General features: G+C 42.4%; 1 protein-coding gene across 1 annotated transcript in view; it reads left to right on the forward strand.

Moving 5' to 3' along the window:
• Positions 1-24,240, forward strand: part of LOC124727193 (translation initiation factor IF-2-like) — an 82,793-nt gene extending 58,553 nt beyond the window's left edge. Inside the window, exon 3 of the mRNA XM_047248468.1 lies at positions 24,044-24,240. Coding sequence (XP_047104424.1) covers positions 24,044-24,240 — 197 coding nt within the window. The remainder of the gene's footprint in view (positions 1-24,043) is intronic.
• The last annotated feature ends 1,129 nt before the right edge of the window (positions 24,241-25,369 follow it).

Genomic DNA, 25,369 nt, shown 5'->3' on the forward strand with positions numbered 1-25,369 from the left:
CAGAACTTTTCCATCTCTCTCCCCACATGCACCACTGCTGGCGGCTCACCTCCAACTGCCCAACGCTACGCGCTTTTCACATCCAACTGCCCAACACTACACTAGCGAATATTCCAACAATGAGTCCAACCAGCCACAGACTGCACACAGCACAGTCAGCAATTTTCATACAGAGCACTACGTGGCCTTACCAGCACAAAAGCCTAAACAGCCTACGTACAATACATGTGAAACGTCTTCCTAATCTTAAAAGAAATCGATTAGTACAACTGACGTCTGGAAATCTTGAACGCCCGAAAGATCATTTATTTATTATTTACTTTTATTCTTGTTTCACTACATATATGTCTACTCGAAACGTGGGAGAACAGAATAAGGAAGGCACAACACATGAGAAACACCTATAGCATATAGTACAAGTGCGGAACTGCTCTCGTGCCTTATAATTTTGATGTCATAACACCCTTTGTATAACCCGTGTCACTGAATTGTGCGTTACCAAAGGTTAGAAAGTTCAGAAAAATAACCAAAAAACCTGCACAGGCATTCCGCCTCATGCCATTCGTACTCGTTTGTTGTGACAACAGTGACGATAAGCGAGAAATTGCCTGACGAAGCTATCGATTACTGCTCGTGCCCAATGTTTACTGAGTTCTCTGGAGAAAAAGTGAAGTGTAGCCTAACGAATAAGTAGTCCAATGTTACTTACCCTTTTATACATACAGGGTGATTCACGAAGATATGCAAATATTTTAATATGTTACTCTACAAGCAAAACTTAAGAAAAAAGTTCATATAAAATTAGGTCCGCAAATATTTAGTTACGAGTTACGGCTAATAAAAGATTTTGCCTGAAATTTAGCAACTTCGCTAATATGAAGCCATCGTAAAACTGTACTAGGTTGAAGTAAAACACTATTTCCATTTATTTTGTTATTAATAATGTGGTAAATCAATTAAAACATGTCTCAAGCGTGCATCTGCAGTAGTTTTCCATAACATCCAGAGAAACAAAGAAGTAATTTCGCAAAATTTTTAATTTATCGACTACTTGGCCCAATTTGTTTTCTAAAATCCACACAATTGCACAAAGTTTTCAACAGAAGTTGTAGAGAATTTAATTTTGGAAAAAATGAAGGTACTAACGTTAAGTTAAACTGTATGAATGTGTCAGATGACCTGCTTTTATTAATACCATAGCACACGTGAATTCATGTTAAACCGGAAAAAACAAAGCTCATTGTTAAGGAAGTTGTATAGTGTACATGCAATTTCAAAATACATTCACAATAAATGCTCAAAAATGTCTCCACCAAGTTCAATGCATTTAGCTGCACGTGTATGAACCGATTTTGTTGCTCGTTTCAGTTTCACAGGGTTGTTCTTAATTTCGTCTATTGCATTCATAACGCGAGCGAGTAATGTCTCACGAGTATTGACTTTGTCCTCATAAACTATCTTTTTCATCCATCCCCATACACAAAAAAACCATTACATAAATGAAAATCATGCTTTACTTGAACCTCGTACAGTTTTGCGATGGCTTCACATTAGCGAAATTGCTAAATTTCAGGCAAAATCTTTTATTAGCCTTAACTCGTAATTGAATATTTGGGGACGTATGATTATATGAACTTTTTTCTTTAGTTTTACTTGTAGAGTAACATAATAAAATATCTTCATATCTTCGTGAATCACCCTGCGTATCGTCGACTGTTGTACTTTGCCTTCATTACTCTAAACTGTCAGTTGTGAATTGTTACCAATAACTTAGAGACTTCAACAAATGTTAATCTGGACTTACTGTGATAATTGCTGTGGTGAAAAGACTTGTCAACGTGACGTAATCACCACTAAATTTAAGAAACAGCAAAATACGAGTACAGCGACATGCTGTAAACGAGTAACATGCTTCAGCACTCAATGATAAATAGGAAAGGCTTCGTTGCAAATATCATTTTATTGTCGTTATAAATGAGGTGTATCAGAAATAATCATCGTTTGATTCTGTGGTATAAACGTAGTATACGGTTTAGCCATGTATTTTACGTAAAGTGAAGACAAGCAATACGTGAATATACGTTCTAACAAAGTACATTGTTCTCCAAAATATGCGGAGGTAGATAAAGTGACATAACATATTAAGTACTCGGTGGAAATGAAGGGAAATGCAAGAGTATGTTGTCAGAGGTCTCGCAGTCGTGTATAGAAAGTTGGACACGGCGTGAGGTTTGCGTGATTATAACGCCAAATAGGGCCGGCCGTGCAACACGAGGTAGCTGAGGTAACGGAAAAAAGAGTGTGTTTGTCAATCAGCGAGCAGTTATGGTGTACTGTGGCGTTTGTTCTTCATTATAACATCGCCCGGAAACAGCATCTGGATGGCTTCATACAGGAAAGAATCGTAGCGAAACTGGAAGAAGGACGAAGTGTGACGAGTATAGGTCAGGAACCATAGGCACTACTGCCCTAAAGAGTGGAAGAGAGGAGATGACCGACATCGGTCAACAACAGCAGCAGATGACCGCTATATTGTGCAACAGGCAAGAAGGGGCGGACGTTAAACGGCGGGTGATATTGCAACCACATTTAAGAGGACTGCAAGGCACACATTTTCACGCTCAACAGTGGCGCGGCGGCTGCGTGGGGGTGGGTGTCTTCGCCAGACGACCAATATGTTGTTTTTCCATTGACACCCGATCATCGCCAGCACCGATCGCGATGGTGCCAAGAGCACAGGGAACGAACCAACAATGCGCGGAGCCACGTGCTCTTCTCGGATGTAAGTACGAGGGTGAGTCAAATGAAAACCTTAAATTTTTTTAAAATATTTATTGTGCAGAAGTGGTACAAAGCTGTATCACTTTTCAACATAATCTCCCCCAAGCTCAATGCAAGTCCTCCAGCACTTACAAAGTGCACAAATTCCTTTAGAAAAGAAATTCATTTGGTAGTCCGCGCGACCACTCATGCACCGCGTGGCGTACCTCTTCATCAGAACGGAAGTTCTTTCCTGCCATTGCGTCTTTGAGTGGTCCAGACATATGGAAATCATTTGGGGCAAGGTCTCGTGAGTATGGTGGATGAGGAAGACATTCAAAATGCAGGTCTGTGATTGTTGCAACTGTTGTACGGGCAGTGTGGGGCCTTGCATTGTCATGTTGCAAAAGGACGCCTGCTGACAGCAATCCACGTCGCTTTGATTTGATTGCACGCCGCAGATGGTTTCTTAGGAGATTTGTGTATTATGCACTGGTGGCAGTAGTCCCTCTAAGCGTGTAATGCTCCGAAATGACGCCTTTTTCGTCCCAAAAGAGAGGCAGAATAACCTTTCCTGCTGATGGTTCTGTTCGAAAGTTCTTTGGTTTTGGTGATAAGGAATGGCGCCATTCCTTGCTCGCTCTCTTCGTTTCCGGTTGGTGGAAGTGAACCCAGATTTCGTCCCCAGTAACAGTTCTTGTAAGGAAGCCATCACCTTCTCGTTCAAAGCGCCGAAGAAGTTCTTCACAAGCATCAACACGTCGATCTCTCATTTCAGGAGTCAGCTGCCGTGGCACCCATCTTGCAGACACTTTGTGAAACTGGAGCACATGATGCACTTTGTAGTGTGCTGATCCATGACTAATTTGTAAACATGCTGCAATGTCATTTAGTGTCAGTCGGCGGTTTTCCTTCACCATGGCTTCAACTGCTGCAACGTTCTGTGGAGTCACAACTCGTTGTGTCTGACCTGGACGAGGAGCATCTTCCACTGACGTCGCACCATTTGCGAACTTCCTACTCCATTCGTAGACTTGCTGCTGTGACAAACATGCATCACCGTACTGAACCTTCATTCGTCGATGAATGTCAGTAGGTTTCACTGTCCGCTCCCGGTAGCTGAATGGTCAGCGTGACGGTTTGTCAGTCCTCTGGGCCCGGGTTCGATTCCCAGTTGGGTCGGGGAATTTTCTCCGCCCAGGGACTGGGTGTTGTGCTGTCCTTCTCATCATCCTATCATCCTCATCGACTGCAGGTCGCCGAAGTGGCGTCAAATTGAAAGACCGGCAACCGGCGAACGGCCTGCCCGACGGGCGACCCTAGCCATACGATTAAATTTAAAAAAAATAGGTTTCACACCTTCACCACGCAAAAACCAAATAACAGAACGCTGTTCTTCCCTGGTGCAAGTAGCGGCCATCTTTATACTGATACTGCGACGGTATGTGCGCATCTGTACTATGCTGCCACCTACAGCCCATTCTGCACGCTGTTTGTAGCACGCTTACCAACTTACAGGATAACGGCGCGAAATTTCGATTTGTTATTGACTCACCCTCGTAGATTCAATTTAGTAGTGTTTCTCGACGTACCCTCATACGGCGAGAGGCCAGAATGCGTACTGCGACCAGGAACATTGTCGAACATGATCGTTTCGGTGCCCCATATGTTATGGTCTGGGGACGCATAATGTTATAGGGCCGAACTGACGTCAAAATCCTTGAACACGGACACTCACTGGTTGACGTTTCTTCCCCGTGAGCGTCTTTTCAGAGATGCATCCCACTCTGACTCCATTTTTATGGACCAATGCGCGGTTGCATCGAATTGCGCAGTTGGAGATCGTGGAACGAGAGGATATTCGGCGAATGGACTATCCTGTCCGTTCTCCCTAGTTAAATGCCATCGCGCACGTCTGGGTTGCGGTGGGGAGTCGTACTGCAGCACGTCCACATCTACCAGCGACCATCGAGCAGTTCTCAGCTGCGCTGGTGTAGGAGTGGAACGCCCTACCACAAGAACTCCTTACAGCATGGGAGCACGTCTTCCTTGGTGATCACACGCCCTATTGAGAACCATGTCCGGCTTTTGTAATGCCCAGGGGACCGTCATTGTCTTTCAATGAAAGTGTGATTTCTGTTCGTCTCACTGGGCTTTTCTTCCAGATGCCTTCTGTACTATACTATAGCAGTTCTTTCTATATATGGTCCACGTTTCATCGGACTATGTGAAGTAGTTGTGGCACATTAAGCGAAAATTACTTTCGTTCTCTAGTGTTTTACACCAATGTACTTACAACAAGCAACTCGTGATGCGTAAGCATGACTTCCGAGGATGGTGTCACAATCGCTTGCACAAAATGAAGCCCAATGGATAACATAACTATCAAAACAGAAGATCAGCCAACATAATATTTTATGATACCAAAAGTAACTTTCCAGTGGGGCGTTGATACTGTAAAGATTGTACACTAGCAACAGAAGCAGAGGTGTTAACAAATGGTTCAAATGGCTCTGAGCACTATGGGACTTAACTGCTGAGGTCATCAGTCCCCTAGAACTTAGAACTACTTAAACTTAACTAACCTAAGGACATCACACACATCCATGCCCGAGGCAAGACTGTAGCGCCTAGAACCGCTCGGCTACTCCGACCGGCAGGTGTTAATAATGGCGACTGATAATGTAATTTGCTTGAGATATAAAAGAACGCAAAGTTATTGCCACTTGTTGAAAGATGATTTTTATTGAAACATATAATGTCTAAGTAAAACAAAAATTGTCATTAAGATCTTCCCACTTATCAAGTACTTTGAAAATATATCGTATGCTTCTCGAAATAAGGAATTACTTAAAGTAAGTTTGAATGAATGTAGTAGTACATAAAACTGAACTAGAACGCTACGCGTGATAGTTGTGCGAATAAAGAGTAGAAACAACTCATTTGTTGTGTGAGCATTAACATTGTGGAAATTTGGAAATTTGTGGCAAGTTCTATGGGACCAAACTGCTGAGGTCATCGGTCCCTAGGTTTGCTCACTACTTACTCTAACTTAAACTAACTTACGCTAAGGACAACACACACACACACACACACACACACACACACACACACACACACACACATACCCGAGAGAGGACTCGAGCCTTCGACAGGACGAGCAGCGCGAGTCTTGGCAAAGCACCTTAGACCGCGCGGCTAACACTGTGGATTACGTATTCAGGACTGAAGTGAATAGCTTGGTTGAAAACAAAGCACGCAGTATTCAACTACAGCTAAATTAGTCAATAAGCGAAGGTACATTGATATTTGCATGGTACTTGGGAAAGTAATCTCAAATGAAACGTATTGATTGTTTTATGACACAACCATTTCTAAATAACTATGTTGCGTGATATACATTAGAATCATGTATCCATACAGCTGCAGTGACGATTTGGATCAAGGTTGCTGAAGAAAAAAGCGGAGATGCAACAATATATCAAACACAGTAAGATACCAACTGAACTCTGAAGGGGTGGGGATGGGGGGATTACAAAATATTTATACATAGCTGGTACTGTAAGTAGGCTGTTTAGGTTTTTTTATTGGTAACGCCACGTAGCGCTCTGTATGAAAATCACTGGCTGTGTTGTGTGCAGTCTGTGGCTGGTTTGCATTGTTGTTGGCTATTGTAGTGTTGGGCAACTGGATGTTAACAGCGCGTAGTGTTGCGCAGTTGGAGGTGAGCCGCCAGCAGTGGTGGATGTGGGGAAGTGAGATGGCGGATTTTGGAGAATGGATAATCTGGAGGTGTGTCCATCAGAAACAGTACATTTGTAAGAATGGATGTCATGAACTGCTATATATATTATGACTATTAAGGTAAACACATTGTTTGTTCTCTATTAAAATCTTTCATTTGCTAACTATGCCTATCAGTAGTTAGTGCCTTCAGTAGTTAGAATCCTTTATTTAGCTGGCAGTATTGGCGCTTGCTGTATTGCAATAGTTCGAGTAACGAAGATTTTTGTGAGGTAAGTGATTTGTGAAAGGTATAGGTTAATGTTAGTCAGGGCCATTCTTTTGTAGGGATTATTGAAAGTCAGATTGCGTTGCGCTAAAAAAGTATTGTGTGTCAGTTTAAGCACAGTCATATATAATTTTTCTAAGGGGATGTTTCAGTACTAACTGTACAAGCCTGTTTCCACCTTGTGAATATTCGAAAACTTTGTTCTCGTATGCACAAAGTATGCTCTGAGAAAATTCGAGTGCAGTAAATGACAATTTCTGATTATAATATTCTTCGATTATTGTTTCCGGCTGGAATAGTGGCACAAAGTCTGTCACGTTAGGCTGAAATTTTTCGGTAAGTTCTTACAGCGTAATGATTGAAAGGAAACAAATAAGAGCCTAAGTTGCGAACTAACGTAAGAATTTGCAGTAAGTGCTTTCCAACTTGGTTTCCTTCAGGCATGACGAATATAAGGTAATGAATCAGCAGTAAATGAATCTGCATCTTTTGATTACCTGCCAAAGTACTTTTCCATCTCTGTGGCCTTCACTTTTTTTGATTACTATCGTTTAAGATAACAGGAACGTTACACACGTACGTATGTGCAACACGATGCGAACGAAAACTGTGTGATGCCACTGGGAAATGATTATCTACGACGAACAACTAGGTACGGAATTCATGCCGATCAGTTAACTCCTCCGAACTCCTGTTGTTTGGTTACACTAACTCAGTTATATATTATTATTTGCCTTAACATTCTCTCGGAATTTTTCAAAACAACATATCATTCAGAGTATGTTTAGTTACTAACTTGGACATTTTTTCAGTCACGATTATTTTAAACGTGAATATTTGTAAAACACGAGAAAATCAAAGCGATACCGTTACTGCTACCACAGTTACAAATATTTCGAAAACCCTGAACGGCATACATTACATCTACACAGGTTGTCCCAGGAGGAATGCTCAATTGATCACTAGAAGCAAAAAGTGTCTAGTAAACATGGGTTCTAAAATGCATGCCTTAAGAGCTATGAGTACTTGTTCATCTTCGCTAATGTACATACATCTCTTCTAGTCAACATAGGCATTTTAGAGACCATATTTACTAACCAATTTTTTCTTGTTTTCGTCCATGTTGCCCCCGCCCCCCCCCCCCCCTTCCCCAAAATATGGAAAGCAAAGTGCTTGCGGCAGAAGGGCTTTGTTTCATACCATTGGAAATGAAGAAATGCTCAAAGCTCTTAAGGTATGCACTTTTAGCCCATGTGTTTTATACTTTTTGCTTCTAACGATCGTTGATGATGATGATGTTTGGTTTGTGGGGCGCTCAAGTGCGCGGTCATCAGCGCCCGTACAAAGTCCGAACTTTCACACTGTCCAATTTTTTCACATTCCAATCTAACCACTGTCACGAATGATGATGATGATGATAACACAAACACCCAATCCCCGGCAGAGAAAATCCCCAACCCGGCCTGGAATCGCGCACGGGACCTGTGATCCAGAGGCAATGCGCGGGGTAGCCGTGCGGTCTCAGGCGCCTTGTCACGGTATGCGCGGCTTCCCTCGGGCATGTGTGTGTGTGTGTGTTCCTTAGCGTAAGTTTGTATGTAAGCTTAGGAACCGAAGACCTCAGCAGTTTGGTCCCATAGGACTTACCACAAATTTCCATATTTTTTTCCAGAGGCAGTAACGCTAGCCACTAGACCACAAGCTGCGAACTCTGAACGATCGTTGCTGTTATATACCTAAATACTGACCATTCCTTCTGAGGTGCCCTGTATACGTAGATTATTGACAACTTACATTATCACTCTATGTCAAAAAACTAAATAAGTAATAAATGACTAATAACCTTCTTTGTTATAGAAATCAGTTACCTCTTTGACGGTTATACGTATCAGACAATAAAGAAAAGAAAATGGTTCAAATGGCTCTGAGCACTATGGGACTTCATAACTGAGGTCATCAGTCCCCTAGAACTCAGAAGTACTTAAACCTAACTAACCTAAGGACATCACACATATCCATGCCCGAGGCAGGATTCGAACCTGCGACCGTAGTGGTCGCGCGGTTCCAGACTGAAGCGCCTAGAACCGCTCGGCCACACAGGCCGGCCAAAAGAAAATGGAACACGGTTAATTACTGCAGTAAATGCTCAGAATTTGTTACGCGTTTTCTCTTCCACAGTGAAGGCAAAATATAATTTACTTAGGAACACAAGTTGTTTCAATTATTTTACTGACATGCAACTAACGCATAACTGCAATTAGTAAATAAAAAATCGTGAAACATTCGGCATTTAATTTCAGACATGATACTAAAAATTCAAAATAATGAACCAGAAACACAGTCCGCCCCCGGTAGCTGAGTGGTCAGCGCGACAAACTGTCAATCCTAAGGGCCCATGTTCGATTCCCGGCTGGGTCGGAGATTTTCTCCTCTCAGGGACTGGGTGTTGTGTTGTTCTAATTATCATCATTTCATCCCCATCGACGCGCAAGTCACCGAAGTGGCGTCAAATCGAAAGACTTGCATCCGGCGAACGGTCTACCCGACGGGAGGCCCTAGTCACACGACATTTCCGTTTTACCAGAAACACAAAAAGAGAATTAAAGATATGATAAAATTAGCACGAATTCATCTCTAGTGCAATATTTGGCATTTTAAGATAATATCCATAATCTGCGAGAGTAAATGTACAACACCCCAAGCGGAGACAACCAGCTTTGCTTCCAAGAATGAACTAAACGTTTGTAATGATCTTCGCAGTTACGAAACGAAATTATTAGGAGCTGTTTTAACTACTACTTTAATCACTATTGGATATATATAAACTTTCGTACCTGTTCCTGTCATTCACGTATCTTATTGGGAACAGTTCTTTTAAATTCTTCTTATATATATATATATATATATATATATATATATATATATATATATATATATCTTAGACCGAGCTCATTAGACCTTTAGTATTGTCACACACAACAAACCACTAATATTCAGAAGTAGAAGTATGAAGTAGATTGCACCCGTGGTCTAGTGGTAGCTCCCTTGATTAGTAAGAAACTCCCGTCCTCTGTCCGGTGTTCGAAACCCGCCACCGCTGAAACTGTGATCAATAATCAGTTTGGCGGCTGAAGACTTCCGGCATAAGATGTCATCCCCATTCTGCCAACGGCCTTGTCAAAGTGGGCGGAGGGGCGGACAGCGGTTCAGGGCACACTCTTGTTCTTGGAGTGGGAAACTATCCCAAAGGTGGAAGAATCAGCTATGATCAGTCTTGTGTACTCTGCTGCCGAGTACTGTGCACCTGTCTGGTTGGAAAGTGTACATGTGAAGAAGGTAGACACAAAACTTAACGACACAATGCGCTGCATTACTGGTTCCATCAAATCAACGCCATGCCACTGGTTACCTGTACTGAGTCACATCCCTCCACCTCACTTAAGGCGGAAACAAGCTCTACTGAAGGAGGCCAAGAAACTCTCTGCATCACCCTCTCTACCACTGCACCAGGAATTCTGTCATCCACCACAGCAACGATTGCAATCAAGGAGACCAGCAAGTGTTACTGCAGGACAACTCATCGCGGATGGTTTTGGTGTAAATGAAAGCTGGAAGCATGAATGGTCAACAAAAACATTGGGAACAAGAGCCCATCACCTTGATCCCACAAAGAAGCCAAAAGGTTTTGACCTACCGAGGAACCTTTGGTGCCGCCTCAACAGGTTAAGCACTGGACATGGTTGCTGTAGGTACTTCAGGTACAAATGGGGCTGGATCAGTTCACCAATGTGTGGATGTAATCAAGAAGAGCAGACAACTGGACATTTAGTCCAACGCTGTCCACTTCATTCATACCCTGGAATTCCCGATGACTTGTTCACTCTCACACCCAGCTTAATGAACTGGTTGAAAAACACGGACTTTATGGTTTAATCTTGTCTAATATCATATGTATATTGTATAAAATCATCTGCCTTATATCAACTGTATATTGTATAAAATCACCATATGATTAAATAAACGGCATGAAGATGCAGAATGCAATGGAAACCACTGCATTAAAGACACATGACGGGTATCAACAGAACATGTGGTCTGTAATTGAAAAAGTGTCTTAATGATGTAATCGTCGGCAAAAGATTCAAGAATAGTCCCCAATTCGGATTTCTGAGAGGAGACGGCCGAGAGGGAGGTGACCATGAGAAAATGTTGAATAACTAAACGAAAGAATGACGTTCTACGAGCTGGGGCGTGGAATGTCAGAAGCTTGAATGTGATACGGACACTGGAAAATCTGAAAAATGAAATGCAGAGGCTCAGTCTAGATATAGTAGAGGTCAGTGAATAGAAATGCAAAGAAGACAGGGATTTCTGGTCAGATGAGTACAGGGTAATATCAACAGCAGCAGAAAATGGTATAACATGAGTAGGATTCGGGACTAGGATTCGTTACGAATAGGAAGGTAGGATGGACAATGAGTTACTGTGAACAGTTCAGTGATAGGGTTTTTCTTATTAGAATCGACAGCAAACCATCACCGACATCAGTAGTTCAGGTATACATACAAACGTTGCAAGCTGAAGATGAAGAGATAGAGAAAGTATATGAGGATATTGAAAACGTAATACAGTACGTGAAGGGAGATGAACGTCTAATATTCATGGGGAACTAGAACGCATTTGCAGGCGAAAGAATAGAATAAAAGGTTACTGGAGGATATGGGCTTGGGAGAAGGAATGAGAGAGGAGAAAGACTGAGTTCTGTAATAAATTTCAGCTAATACTCAGCGAATATTCTGTTCAAGAATCACAAGAGGAGGAGGCATACTTGGAATAGGCAGGGTGATACGGGAAGATTTCATTTAGATTACATCATTGTCAGACAGAGATTCCGATATCAGATATTGGATTGTAAGGCGTACTCAGGAGCAGATATAGATTCAGATCACAACATAGTAGTGATGAAGAGTAGGTTGAAATTTAAGACATTAGTCAGGGTAATCAAACCGCAAAAATGTGGGTTACAGAAGTACTAGGGAATAAAGAGATATGATTGAAGTTCTCTAAGGCTAAAGATGCAGAAATAATGAATAGTTCAGCAGGCAGTACAGCTGAAGAGGAATGGACATAATTAAAAAGGGCAATCACAGAAGTTGGAAAGAAAAACATAGGTAAAAAGAGAGTAACTGCAAAGAAACCTGGCGTAGCAAAAGAAATACTTAAGCTGATCAATGAAAGAAAGAAAGAAGCACCAAAAATGGTCAGGGCAATACAGGAGTACAGAAATAAAATTCACTGAGGAATGAAATAACTAGGAAGTTCAGGGAAGGTAATACGAAATGGTTGCATGAAAAATGTGAGAAAATCGAAAAAGAAATGATAGTTGTAAGGACTGACTCAGCATCCAGGAGAGTCAAAACAACCTTGGTGAAATTAAAAGCAGGGGTGGTGATATTATGAGTGCAACGGGAATTCCACTCTTAAACGCAGAGCAGAGAGTGGATAGGTAGAAAGAACACATTGAAGGCCTCTATGAGGGGAAAGATTTGTCTGATATGACAGAAGAAGAAAGAGGAGTCGAATTAGAAGGGTTAGGGGATCCAGTATTAGGACCGAAATTAAAAAGAGCTTTGGAGGACTTAAGATCAGCCGGCCGCAGTGGCCGAGCAGTTCTAGGTGCTTCAGTCTGGTACCGCGCGACCCCTGCAGTCGCAGGTGCGAATCCTGCTTTGGGTATGGATGTGTGTGATGTCCTTAGGTTAGATAGGTTTAAGTAGTTCTGTCTAGGGGACTGATGACCTCAGATGTTAAGTCCCATAGTGCTCAGAGCCATTTGAACCATTTGAAGATCAAATAAGGCACGGGGGATAGAAGGCATTCCATCAGAATTTCTAAAATCATTGGGGGAAGTGGCAACAAAACGACTATTCACATCAGTTTGTAGAATGTATGGGTGTGGCAACGTACCATCTCATTTTCAGAAAAATGTCATCCACACAATTCCGAAGACTGCAAGAGCTGACAAGTGCGACAATTATCGCACGATTAGCTTAACAGTTTATGCATCCAAGTTGCTGACAGGAATACTATACAGAAGAATGGAAAAGAAGACTGAGTATGTGTTAGGTGACGATCAGGCTGGCTTTTGGAAAGCTAGAGGCTCCAGAGAGACCATTCTGAGTTTTCGATTGGTGATGGAAGTAAGATAAAAAAAATAAGATAAGTTCATAGGATTTTTCGACCTGGAAAAAGCGTTCGATGATTTAAAATGGTGCAAGATGTTCGAAATTTTGAGAAAAATAGGGGTAAGCTATAGGGAGAGACGGGTAATCTACAATGTGTACAACAGCCAGGAGGGAATGATAAGAATGGACGACCAAGAACGAAGGGCTCCGTTTAAAAGGGTATAAGACAGCGATGTAGTCTTTCGCCCCTACTGTTCAATCTGTACATCGAAGAAGCAATGATAGAAATAAAATGGTTCAGGAATGGAATTAAAATTCAAAGAGAAAGGATATCAATGATAAGATTCGTTGATTCCATTGCTATTCTGAGTGAAAGTGAAGAAGAATTACGTGATCTGCTGAATGGAATGAGCGGTCTAATCAGTGCAGAATGTGGTTTGGGAGTAAATCGAAGGAAGACGAAAGTGTTAAGAAACAGCAGAAATGAGAACAACGAGAAACTTAACATCTGGGCTGATGGTGGCGAAGTAGTTAAGGAATTCTCCTACCTACGCAGCAAAATTACAAACGTCGGACAGAGTAAGGAGGACATGAAAAGCAGACTAGCACTGGCGAAAAGGGCATTCGTGGCCAAGAGAAGTCTACTAGGATGAAACACAGTCCTTAATTTGAGGAAGAAATTTCTGATGATGTACATTTTGACACAGCATTGCATGGTGGTGAAACATGGACTGTGGGAAAACTGGAAAAGTAGAGAATGGAAGCATTTGGGATGTTGTGCCACTGACAATGTTGAAAATTAGGTGGACAGATAAGGTAAGGAATGGGGATGCTCTGTGCAGAATCGGAGAGGAAAGGAAAGGAAAACGTGGAAAACACTGAGAAGGAGAAAGGACAGAATGATAAGACATCTTTTAAGACATGAAGGGAACTGTAGAGGACAAAAACTGTAGAGACAGAGATTGGAATACATCCAGCAAATAATTGATGACGAAGGTTGCAAGTGCTGGTGCGAGATGAAGAGGTTGGCACAAGAGGGGAGTTTGTGGCGGGCCGCATCACATAGTTTTGACGCAGTTCGTCATCAGTTAATCCGAGCAATGTGGTCCAATTGTTAACAATGGAATTGTATTCTAGAGATGCGGACACATCTTTGTGCAGCTATCCTGATGTACGTGTTTGGTGGTGCTCTATTCATAAAGTCAAGCGAATGTCAAATGGGTCCTTAAAGGAGCCACAACCGATCTTGCCACAGCCTACTTTATCAGACCATGTACTATGTCTGTACTGTCACCGATGTCGACGAGACGTTAAATGGATCCGATCTTGGGAGATGTGAGATTCAAATCCCCAAAAGCAGTTCAGGGTAGAACTATAATCCAGGACGCGGCCCTTTTCCATCTCATGTTTGTCCACAAGAGTTTGTACTCTGTCTTTGACGACACTGTTGATAATGAGACATTAAATATAAAGCTCAGTCCCTATCTAACTACCCTCTAAGCCCCGATATGTGTTTTACGGAGTCCCTCAACTGCCCATATTTCATACATTTTGATTTTCTTTGTATTGCCTGCACACACCGGGTGAATCGAAAAGAAACAACTGTTTATTACGGACGAACTGTAAAAGATAGAAACACATTGCGCATGTCACTGGATAGAGGAAGGTTTGAAGTTTTGACACGGCTGTGCTGTTATTTGTTTGTTGCAACATGGTGAATACACCATAATAGAAATAATTTTGTGTGTTAGAATTTGCGCGAAGTCATCCATCATACATGTGCCAAATGCATTCCGTCGTCGATTCAGTAAGAAGCCGCCTCTGCATAAGCAGATTTATGACTGGCACACAAAATTCTTGGTCTGAAGAACTGCCCACCTTGTCTTCCTCGGATGCATCACTTTGACCCTCCCTGGAACGTTCTAGAGGCTGCCATTACATCTGTATAAGCAGAAGACCGTTCCAGCACCGGCTGTCAGTGTTTTTAACTCCTGTTGACGACAGCGGAGAGAGCGATCGAAAGCTTGAGTGTTTTATTCGAAGTGACTCAGCTTGTAAATCGAGAAGATTTTATTAAAAGACATAATCTTTGTCCCACCTATGGCAGCTACTGTTCAAAAGCTGAGAAATCGAATTTTTGAAGCCGTCATTTCAATAAATTGGGACCTGTTGATTCGTGTGTTGAATAAAATGCACTACGTTTCAATACTTCTCGAGTAACACATGGTGCTCATGTTCAGTGTTTGGCAAACTGTTGTGTGAATATAAAACTTTGAACTTCCGCTATCCAGTGACGTGCGCAATATGTTTCTATCTTTCATTGTTTGTAATAAAAATCTGAAATCTGTTCTTTCTTTTTGAATCAATCTTATTTCGGAGCGAGATCTCCGTCATCAGAGTTTCTAATGTTCACTTGAGACTTTGCTTCAAAACCTAACGAAATAGTTGCACATGAGTAAGGTTACATTGTTATTTAACAAAAACCATACGAGCGCTAGCAAAAACAATTTACGGTATCATACTGCCTATTCGAAAAATGTGCTTCACTGGTAATCCATGGTGAAATTCTTCTAAATTGTTCCGCGTATGTCGTCAACAAACAGTGAAACTTTGCCTCCTAGATGTCCAAAGTTGTTTGGTTAGAGTATCTCTAATTTCGGCAAACAATACAAGGTGTCCTGATTGAAGCACCTTGAACAGAGATCCTGTATAAGGAGAATGGCCAACGAGGATATCGCCTCTGATTGTCCAAGTAGTCCAGGTGTCATGTAATCACCAGTCCTGTGTATATATGGGGTTTTATAGCGTGCGCGATAGGGCTTCAGGTTTGTTTTTAACGATCCGGAGATGTTTCTGTCCCAAATTTATTTGTTGCTGCAAATACAGCTACGTCTTTCTGATATATTGTATGTCATCTCTCAGTTCAACTAACGTGATTTAATGCTCATAATGCTCTATACTTTACGAATTTTACTTGCACATCAATTTTCTGTACTAAATTTTTATTAAAGTCTGCGTAATTTCGATTGTCTTGTACTTTTTTTTGAATTAGTACGCCTTTTTCGATGTAGAAACTATCGATAGGCTTCATTTTGTAATTTGGTCACACTGGAATTACTGTTCCCCCTTTTTTACCCTACAGCTATTCTAAATGTCATAACTGCTATCGATTTTATGCATGTTCTCAGTGTAAGTCACGTTATGAGATCCAAAAGATTAATCAAAATACCTTGGGCAAAGACGAGAAAAGTTATGTAAAGCTTAGTGTGTCGATGAAATAAAACGTATGAAACTTATTACTGTGGTCGGTTCCCGTTATTGTGTGTACGTACAGAAAATCATAACTCATAGCTTTCCTTTCACTATCCTAGATGTTTCCTCAAAGTATGTTCTGAGTAACAACGGACTGTTCCATTCACTCCGTATTTGATATACAGCCACACGGGAACGCCATTTGTCCAATCTGTTATGAAATAATGCACTAGAAATGCTGCTTTGCTTTCGCTTATCAAATACAGCTTTCCTTATGTTCGGTAGGTAACTGCATGCCATTTGGACGTGACGTAATTCTAGATTCCGTGGGAACTATGGCTATCGCTAAAGGATCGGGCACGACATGGAGAAAAACAGTCTGGCAGTCCAATAAGTCAGAGTAGGGTATGAGACGTCGAACGGAGAGGAATTTTCCAGCTGATTATAGGTCAGAAACGTACCAGTGTGCATGCACGACCATACAAAGACGGCCAGTATGCGGATAGTGTACGGAAGTGTGTGCATTTGTTCCAGCTAATACCTGTTATGTTAAAGATCGCAGATACTGATAAAATTAGTTGAAAGTAATGGTTCCAGTTGAACAGAAGAAGCTAGGCGAACTATGAATTGCTATCCATAGCTGGTCATGTTACACACGAATTTTCTGTGATGTTTACGGGGTAAAGCTTAATATGAAATCAACAACTGCAGTAAAGTTTGACACTTGGTACTATGCACTGATGTGGCAAACGTCATGAGATACCTGCTAATATCGTGTCGGATCTCATTTTGCCCTGCGTAATTCTGCAACACGACGTGGCATGGACTCAACAAGTCGTTGGAAGTCCCTGTAGAAATATTGAGCCGTGCTGCCTCTGTAGCCGTCCATAATTGCAAAAGTGATGCCCGTGCAGCATGTTGTGCACGAACTGATCTGTCTATTACGTCCCACAAATGTTCGATGGGATTTATGTCGGGCGGTCTGGGTATCCAAATCATTCGCTCGAATTGTCCAGAATGTTCTACAGACCAATCGACAGACCAATCGCGAACAGTTGTAGCCCATTGACACGACATCGGTTTGGGAACATGAAGTCCATTACTACCTGTAGATTGTCTCCAAATAGCCGAACATAATCATTTCCAGTCAATGACCGGTTCATTTGGATCAGAGGACCCAGACCAGTACATGCAAACACAGCTCACAGCGTTTTGGAGCCGCCACCAGCTTCCAAAGTGTCTTGTCGACAACTCGGGTCCATGACTCGACCATACCGTCAATCAGCTCTTACCAACTGAAGTAGTGGCTTATCTGAGCAGGCCACGTTTTACAGTCGTCTAGGATTCAACCGATGCGATCACGAGCCCAGGAGAAGCTCTGCAGGCAATATCGTCTGCTGTCATAGCCTTTTAGCGCCGAACTTCGCCGCTCTGTCCAAACAAATACGTTCGCCGTGCGCTCCACGTTGATTTCTGCGGTTATTTCACGCAGTGTTGCTTGTCTTTTAATACTGACAACTCTACGCAAACGCCCCGCTCTCGGTCATTAAGAGAGACTATCGGCCACTGTGTTGTCCGCGGCAAGAGGTAATGCCTAAAATGTAGTATTCTCGGCACTCTCTTGTCACTGTGGATCCCTGAATATTGAGTCCCCTAACGATTTTCGAAATGGAATGTCCAATGCGTCTAGCTCCAACTACCATTCCGCTTTCAAATCCTGTTAAAACCCATTGTGCGACCATAACCACTTCGGAAACCATTTCACGTGAATCATCGTAGTAGAAATGACAGCTCCGCCAATGTCCTGCCATTTTATACCTTGTGTACATTTTAGAACTGACACTGATTCCGTGTTATTTTTTAAAATCGTGAATATTTGCAATTCAAATTTGTTCTGCTGAAAGACGTACGCAGATATGTGACGTTACATCTCTGACAATAATAAATTCTGATTGAGAACAAAGGAAACGCAAATTAATCACTCTTCTTACAAATCATAAAGAAATAAATTCTTAAGTACCTGACTGCGAATTTTATAACTTCTCTAGCTCCTAACAACTGTTCTGCAATCCTCCTGTACGCAGCGGACAACTTAACTCGTCTTTCCGTTTGAACTTCGTGATCAGCAACATGCTGAAAATATTTCAAAAAGTAATACTGCAACCATGCAAAGTGCAATGCACGGTCATAATACGGTAATTGCAATAACTACTGCCATATATTTCTTTTACATAGAAATTGAGTCATCAGGAAGGGTTTGGTCAACCAGTCTTGTTGTTGTGGTCTTCAGTCCTGAGACTGGTTTGATGCAGCTCTCCATGCTACCCTATCCTGTGCAAGCTTCTTCATCTCCCAGTACCTACTGCAACCTACATCCTTCTGAATCTGCTTAGTGTATTCATCTCTTGGTCCCCCTCTACGATTTTTACCCTCCACGCTGCCATCCAGTGCTAAATTTGTGATCCCTTGATGCCTCAGAACATGTCCTACTAACCGGTCCCTTCTTTTTGTCAAGTTGTGCCACAAACTCCTCTTCTCCCCAATTCTATTCAATACTTCATCATTAGTTATGTGATCTACCGATCTAATCTTCAGCATTCTTCTGTAGCACCACATTTCGAAAGCTTCTATTCTCTTCTTGTCCAAACTATTTATCGTCCACGTTTCACTTCCATACAAGGCTACACTCCATACAAATACTTTTAGAAACGACTTCCTGACAGTTAAATCTATACTCGATGTTAACAAATTTCTCTTCTTCAGAAATGCTTTCCTTGCCATTGCCAGTCTACATTTTATATCTTCTCTACTTCGACCATCATCAGTTATTTTGCTTCCCAAATAGCAAAACTCCTTTACTACTTTAAGTGTCTCATTTCCTAATCTAAGTCCCTCAGCATCACCCGACCTAATTCGACTACATTCCATTATCTTCGTTTTGCTTTTGTTGATGTTCATCTTATATCTTCCTTTCAAGACACTGTCCATTACGTTCAGCTGCTCTTCCAAGTCCTTTGCTGTCTCTGTCAGAATTAAAATGTCATCGGCGAACCCCAAAGTTTATATTTCTTCTCCATGGATTTTAATACCTATTCCATATTTTTCTTTTGTTTCCTTCACTGCTTGCTCAAATACAGATTGAATAACATCAGGGAGAGGCTACAACCCTGTCTCACTCCCTTCCCAACCACTACTTCCCTTCCACATCCCTCGACTCTTATAACTGCCATCTGGCTTCTGTACAAATTGTAAATAGCCATTCGCTCCCTCTATTGTACCCCAGCCACCTTTAGAATTTGAAAGAGAGTATTCCAGTCAACATTGTCAAAAGCTTTCTCTAAGTCTACAAATGCTAGAAACGTAGGCTTGCCTTTCATTAATCTAGCTTCTAACATAAGTCGTAGGGTCAGTATTGCCTCACGTGTTCCAATATTTCTACGGAATCCAAACTGATCTTCCCCGAGGTCGGCCTCTACCAGTTTCTCCATTCGTCTGTAAAGAATTCACGTTAGTATTTTACATCCGTGACTTATTAAAGTGATTGTTCATTAATTTTCACATCTGTCAGCACCTGCTTTCTTTGAGATTGGAATTATTATATTCTTCTTAAAGTCTGAGGGTATTTCACCTTTCTCATACATCTTGCTCACTAGATGGTAGAGTTTTGTCAGGACTGGCTCTCCCAAGGCCGTCAGGAGTTCTAATGGAATGTTGTCTACTCGGGGGCCTTGTTTCGACTCAGGTCTTCCAGTGCTCTGTCAAACTCTTCAGGCAGTATCGTATCTCCCATTTCGTCTTCATCTACATTCTCTTCCATTTCCATAATATTTTCCTCAAGTGCATCACCCTTGTATAGACCCTCTATATACTCCTTCCACCTTTCTGCTTCCCCTTCTTTGCTTAGAACTGGGTTTCCATCTGAGCTCTTAATATTCATACAAGTGATTGTCTTTTCTCCAAAGGTCTCTTTAATTTTCCTGTAGGCAGTATCTATCTTACCCCTAGTGAGATAAGCCTCTACATCTTTACATTTGTCCTCTAGCCATGCTTGCTTAGCAATTTTGCTCTTCCTGTCGATCTCATTTTTGAGACGTTTGTATGCCTTTTTGCCTGCTTCATTTACTGCATTTTTATATTTTCTCCTTTCATCAATTAAATTCAATATTTCTTCTGTTACCCAAGGATTTCTACTAGCCCTCGTCTTTTTACCTACTTGATCCTGTGCTACCTTCACTACTTCATCTCTCAAAGCTACCCATTCTTCTTCTACTGTATTTCTTTCCCCCATTCCTGTCAATTGTTTCCTTATGCTCTCCCTGAAACTCTGTACAACCTCTGGTTTAGTCAGTTTATCCAGGTCCCATCTCCTTAAATTCCCACCTTTTTGCAGTTTCTTCAGTTTTAATCTACAGTTCATAACCAACAGATTGTGGTCAGAGTCCACATCTTCCCCTGGAAATGTCTTACAATTTAAAACCTGGTTCCTAAATCTCTGTCTTACCATTATATAATCTATCTGAAACCTGTCAGTATCTCCAGGCTTCTTCCATGTATAAAACCTTCATTTATGATTCTTGAACCAAGTGTTAGCTATGATTAAGTTGTGCTCTGTGCAAAATTCTACCAGGCGGCTTCCTCTTTCATTTCTTAGCCCCAATCCACATTCACCTACTACGCTTCCTTGTCTCCCTTTTCCTACTACCGAATTCCAGTCACCCGTGACTATTAAATTTTCGTCTACCTTCACTACCTGAATAATATATTTTATTTCATCATACATTTCTTCAATTCCTTCGTCATCTGCAGAGCTATTTGGCATATAAGCTTGTACTACTGTAGTAGGCGTGGGCTTCGTGTCTATCTTGGCCACAATAAGGCGTTCACTATGCTGTTTGTCGTAGCTTACCCGCACTCCTATTCTTTTATTCATTATTAAACCGACTGCTGCATTACCCCTATTTGATTTTGTATTTATAACCCTGTATTCGCCTGACCAAAAGTCTTGTTCCTTCTGCCACCGAACTTCACTAATTCCTACTATATCTAACTTTAAGCTCTCCATTTCCCTTTTTAAATTTTCTAACCTACCTGCCCGATTAAGGGATCTGACACCTCACGCTCCGATCCGTAGAACGCTAGCTTTCTTTCTCCCGATAAAGACGTCCTCCTGAGTAGTTCCCGCACGGAGATCCGAATGGGGGACTATTTTACCTCCGGAATATTTTACCCGAGAGGACACCATCATCATTTAACCATACAGTAAAGCTGCATGCCCTCGGGAAAAATTACGTCTGTAGTTTCCTCTTGCTTTCAGCCGTTCGCAGTACCAGCACAGCAAGGCCGTTTTGGTTAGTGTTACCAGGCCTGATCAGTCAATCATCCAGGCTGTTGCCCCTGCAACTACTGAAAAGGCTGCTACCCCTCTTCAGGAACCACGCGTTTGTCTGGCCTCTCAAGAGATACCCCTCCATTGTGGTTGCACCTACGGTACGGCCATCTGTATCGCTGAGGCACGCAAGCCTCCCCACCAACGGCAAGGTCCATGGTTCTGCCATTTGATGTCTGAAGCAAGGTGCGGCGGTGAAAGTAGGAAGTAGAAAAGGTGGCTCGTATATGACGTAATTTACCAGCCACTCCGCCAGCCAGTATTTTTACTCTTAAACTTGAGCTTCTTCCGTGTATAACGTTCTAATAACTTACAAGAACGCAGCTCCGCAATCTCCCTGACAACCGCCTGTATTTCAGTAGGTGAACATCTTATCAATTTTAATGCAACGCGGAAATAAGAGATACATCAATTGTATTCGCCCTTGCGAATATGGTCCTACCTTCAGCTGTATAATGGAATGACGAAGTTGAGAATTTGCGCTAGACCCGAACCTGGATTTCCCCCTTGCTTGCGAGTGGCCGCCTTAATTACTTTGCCTATCCGAGCACGCGTCACCGCCAGACGCCGGCTTTCATATGTCGTCGTTCCTGCCTGTACTCGTACACACATTATACGAGGGTCACACCAAAAGAAACGCACACTACTTTTGTAAAAATACAGTTTTCATTCTGCATTTGTGAAAGTCTTACAGTGTGTAGATACATCCTTCCCGCTTGTTTTCAAACTTAGTTCAACCTGTTTCCGTGAGTGGCGCCGTCACAGCATGTCTTCAAGGTGGCTGCTACACTTGACGTTCATCAGAGGCAACGTGCTGTCATAGAATTCCTGTGCTGTGAAAACGAGACAGTGGGAAACATCCACAAGAGGTTGAAGAAGGTGTATGGAGATGCTGCTGTCGATCGCAGACAGTGGGTTACGTGATGAAAGCGGGCACGGCAATATTGAGGGTTGTCGTCGCAGCGGCAGGCCTCGTACTGCACACACTCCAGACAATGTATAGAGAGTTAACGAATTGGTGACAGCTGACAGACGCATCACAGTGAACAAATTGTCACACTACGTTGGCATAGGGGAAGCAAGTGTTTGCAGAATATTGAAAGTGTTGGCGTTAAAAAGGTTTGTGCCAGGTGGGTTCCCAGGATGTTGACAGTGGCTCAAAAAGAAACAAGAAAAACGGTATGCACCGAACTTTTGGAACAGTACGAGAATGGTGGAGATGAATTTCTTGGAAGAATTGTGTCAGCTGATGAAACATGGCTCCATCATTTTTCACCATAGACGAAGAGGCACTCAGTGGAGTGGCATCATGCAAATTCACCCAAGGAAAAAAATTCAAAACCACACCTTCTGCTGGAAAAGTTATGGCTACGGTGTTTTTCGATTCCGAAGGATTCTTGCTTGTGGGCATCATTCTAAGTGGAACCACCATAAATTCTGATGCATATGTGACGACACTGAAGAAACTTCAAGCTCGACTGAGTCGTGTTCGAACAAATCGGCAAAAGCAGCATGTTTTGCTGTTGCACGACAATGCACGGCCACATGTCAGTCAAAAAACCATGGAAGCGAACACAAAACTGGGATGGACAACACTGAAACACCCGCCTTACAGTCCTGACCTGGCTCCGTGCGACTATCATCTCTTTGGGAAACTGAAAGACTCTTCGTGGAACACGGTTTGAAGATTATGACTCCATTGTGCACGATGCCAAACAATGGCTCCAACAGGTTGGTCCAGAATTTTACCGTGCAGGTATACAGGCGCTGGTTCCAAGATGGCGTAAGGCAGTTGAGAGGGATAGAAATTATGTGGAGAAATGAAAATATTGTTCCTAAAGGATGTATCTACACACTGTAAAACTTTCAAACATGTAGAATAAAAGATGGATTTAAAAAAAAATAGTGTGCATTTCTTTTGGAGTGACACTCGTATATATTCCCATACAGGAGAGACATTTTATTTGAAAGTTACTTGCCCAGCATCGACGGATAAATACGATACTGCAGTGCATACATGTATTTCATAACAGCTATAGTCGCTGCAGTGCATATTCCTTCAGACACGTTATGGGAGAAATATTTTTCAATAAGTGTTCGTTTTCATTCAACCTATCTATAAAATTATAATTTCGAAAATATCTATAAGAAATTGCCAAATGTTAGTTTTCCATTGGTGAGCGGTGACGGGGCTAGGGAGGAGGGATGGACCTAAAATTTGGCTCAGCTGATAGGCGCACCCAAGCACGTTCGCTCACTGCACACTAGTCACATGTTGTGTATGTGTTTATGGTCGTAGCTCCATACCTTTGCATTTCCGACCTGCAGTTATCTGGGAACATTTGCTCGATTCGACACCCCCTACACTGCTCAGACACTACTAGGGCATTTTGCTTCACCATGTATATAGGCCCACTGAATGCAACGACACCTGCGGTGTGCCCACAGGATCGCTGAATGCTGCAGACGGCGAGATGACCGGCCAGGGTCAGCGCGGCACTAGCCCCGGCCGCTCAAAGAGGGCCGGCGGAGGCGGCGGGGGCGGCGACAGCAGGGGGTCGCGGCGGCAGGGCCCCGCTTCCAGGGGCAGCTCTCCCGGCAACAGCACCGGCGGATCGCTGCCCGGCTCCAGGGGCGCCGAGTGAGTACCGCTCTCTGCTATCAGCTCTCTGCCCCCCCCCCCCATTCGTGCACCAAGCAATTTCTTTTACATTTTTCATTGTCTTCCGTTGAAGGTAGAGTGTCGGACTCCTGAGTCAAAAACCAGGCAGCCTGGTAGTGGGAGAAGCGCAATCTCGATTGAATTACGTAGCGTAGGATGCCCAGTTCTGGCATTTGCCTTGCAACTAAGGCAAGCTGTACCAATGCTACCTCATCAGCTGCGCTCACGGGCAGGCGCTGATAGTATAGGCTACTGTGCTTGTGTGTGGGCAAATACCGCTCGTGTGCAAAATTACAGAGCGCAGTGCGATCGCATACGCTACAGCCCGGCTGCAAAACCGATGACAAACCAGCTGTTTGACGACCACTTCCCACCTGTGTTAGTAGGCACACTGCAGCCCACGAACAGACTCTCAAATTTGATCAGCATGACCTAGGGAAACATGCCGAAGACCTTAGTCAGAACTAATGAATGGCAACTATTTTTGAATTAAAGATCTTAAATATAATTCGTGTTAAAGAGTATTTTTATGTGTATACAGAGTGTGGTGGACTTGTTATGTCTTCTTGGGAGGATATGGTTTATCGACCAACTGGCACATAGAGACCTAGGTGTGCCAAGCACAAATTATCGACTTAGGGAGATGGCACATGAATATGTGGCCTCAATAATGATCACCATAGTATTTGCTAACTCGTGATAGCAATGAAACTCTGAATTAATAACACTGCCTGACTGCTCAGAAATTGGCGAGGAGAAACGTATTACAGTTCTTGCAAAAATCAGGACTCTCTAAGAATAACTCGCTTACACAGCATAAATGAACTTTTATCTGCGAAGAAAAGGCTTTCAGTTTGAAAGTTATCCTGGCACAATGAAAGTTAACCTGTGGTCCTGACTATAAAATTATTGAGAATGTAGTAAAATTTACTAGCAACATTTATTTTTTAAAAGAAAAACAGACATAAATTATAGTTATTGATTGAATACAGTAAACAACTAACATTTGGGTTGAGATAACAGTCGACAAGGATCCTGGATGGCAGAAGTGAGTCAAGTACTCTGGCTCTAAAAATGTGGAGAATACAGTTTGAATTGATTGATAACCTACA

Source organism: Schistocerca piceifrons, chromosome 1, assembly GCF_021461385.2.
Source record: "Schistocerca piceifrons isolate TAMUIC-IGC-003096 chromosome 1, iqSchPice1.1, whole genome shotgun sequence".
Lineage (NCBI taxonomy): Eukaryota > Metazoa > Arthropoda > Insecta > Orthoptera > Acrididae > Schistocerca > Schistocerca piceifrons.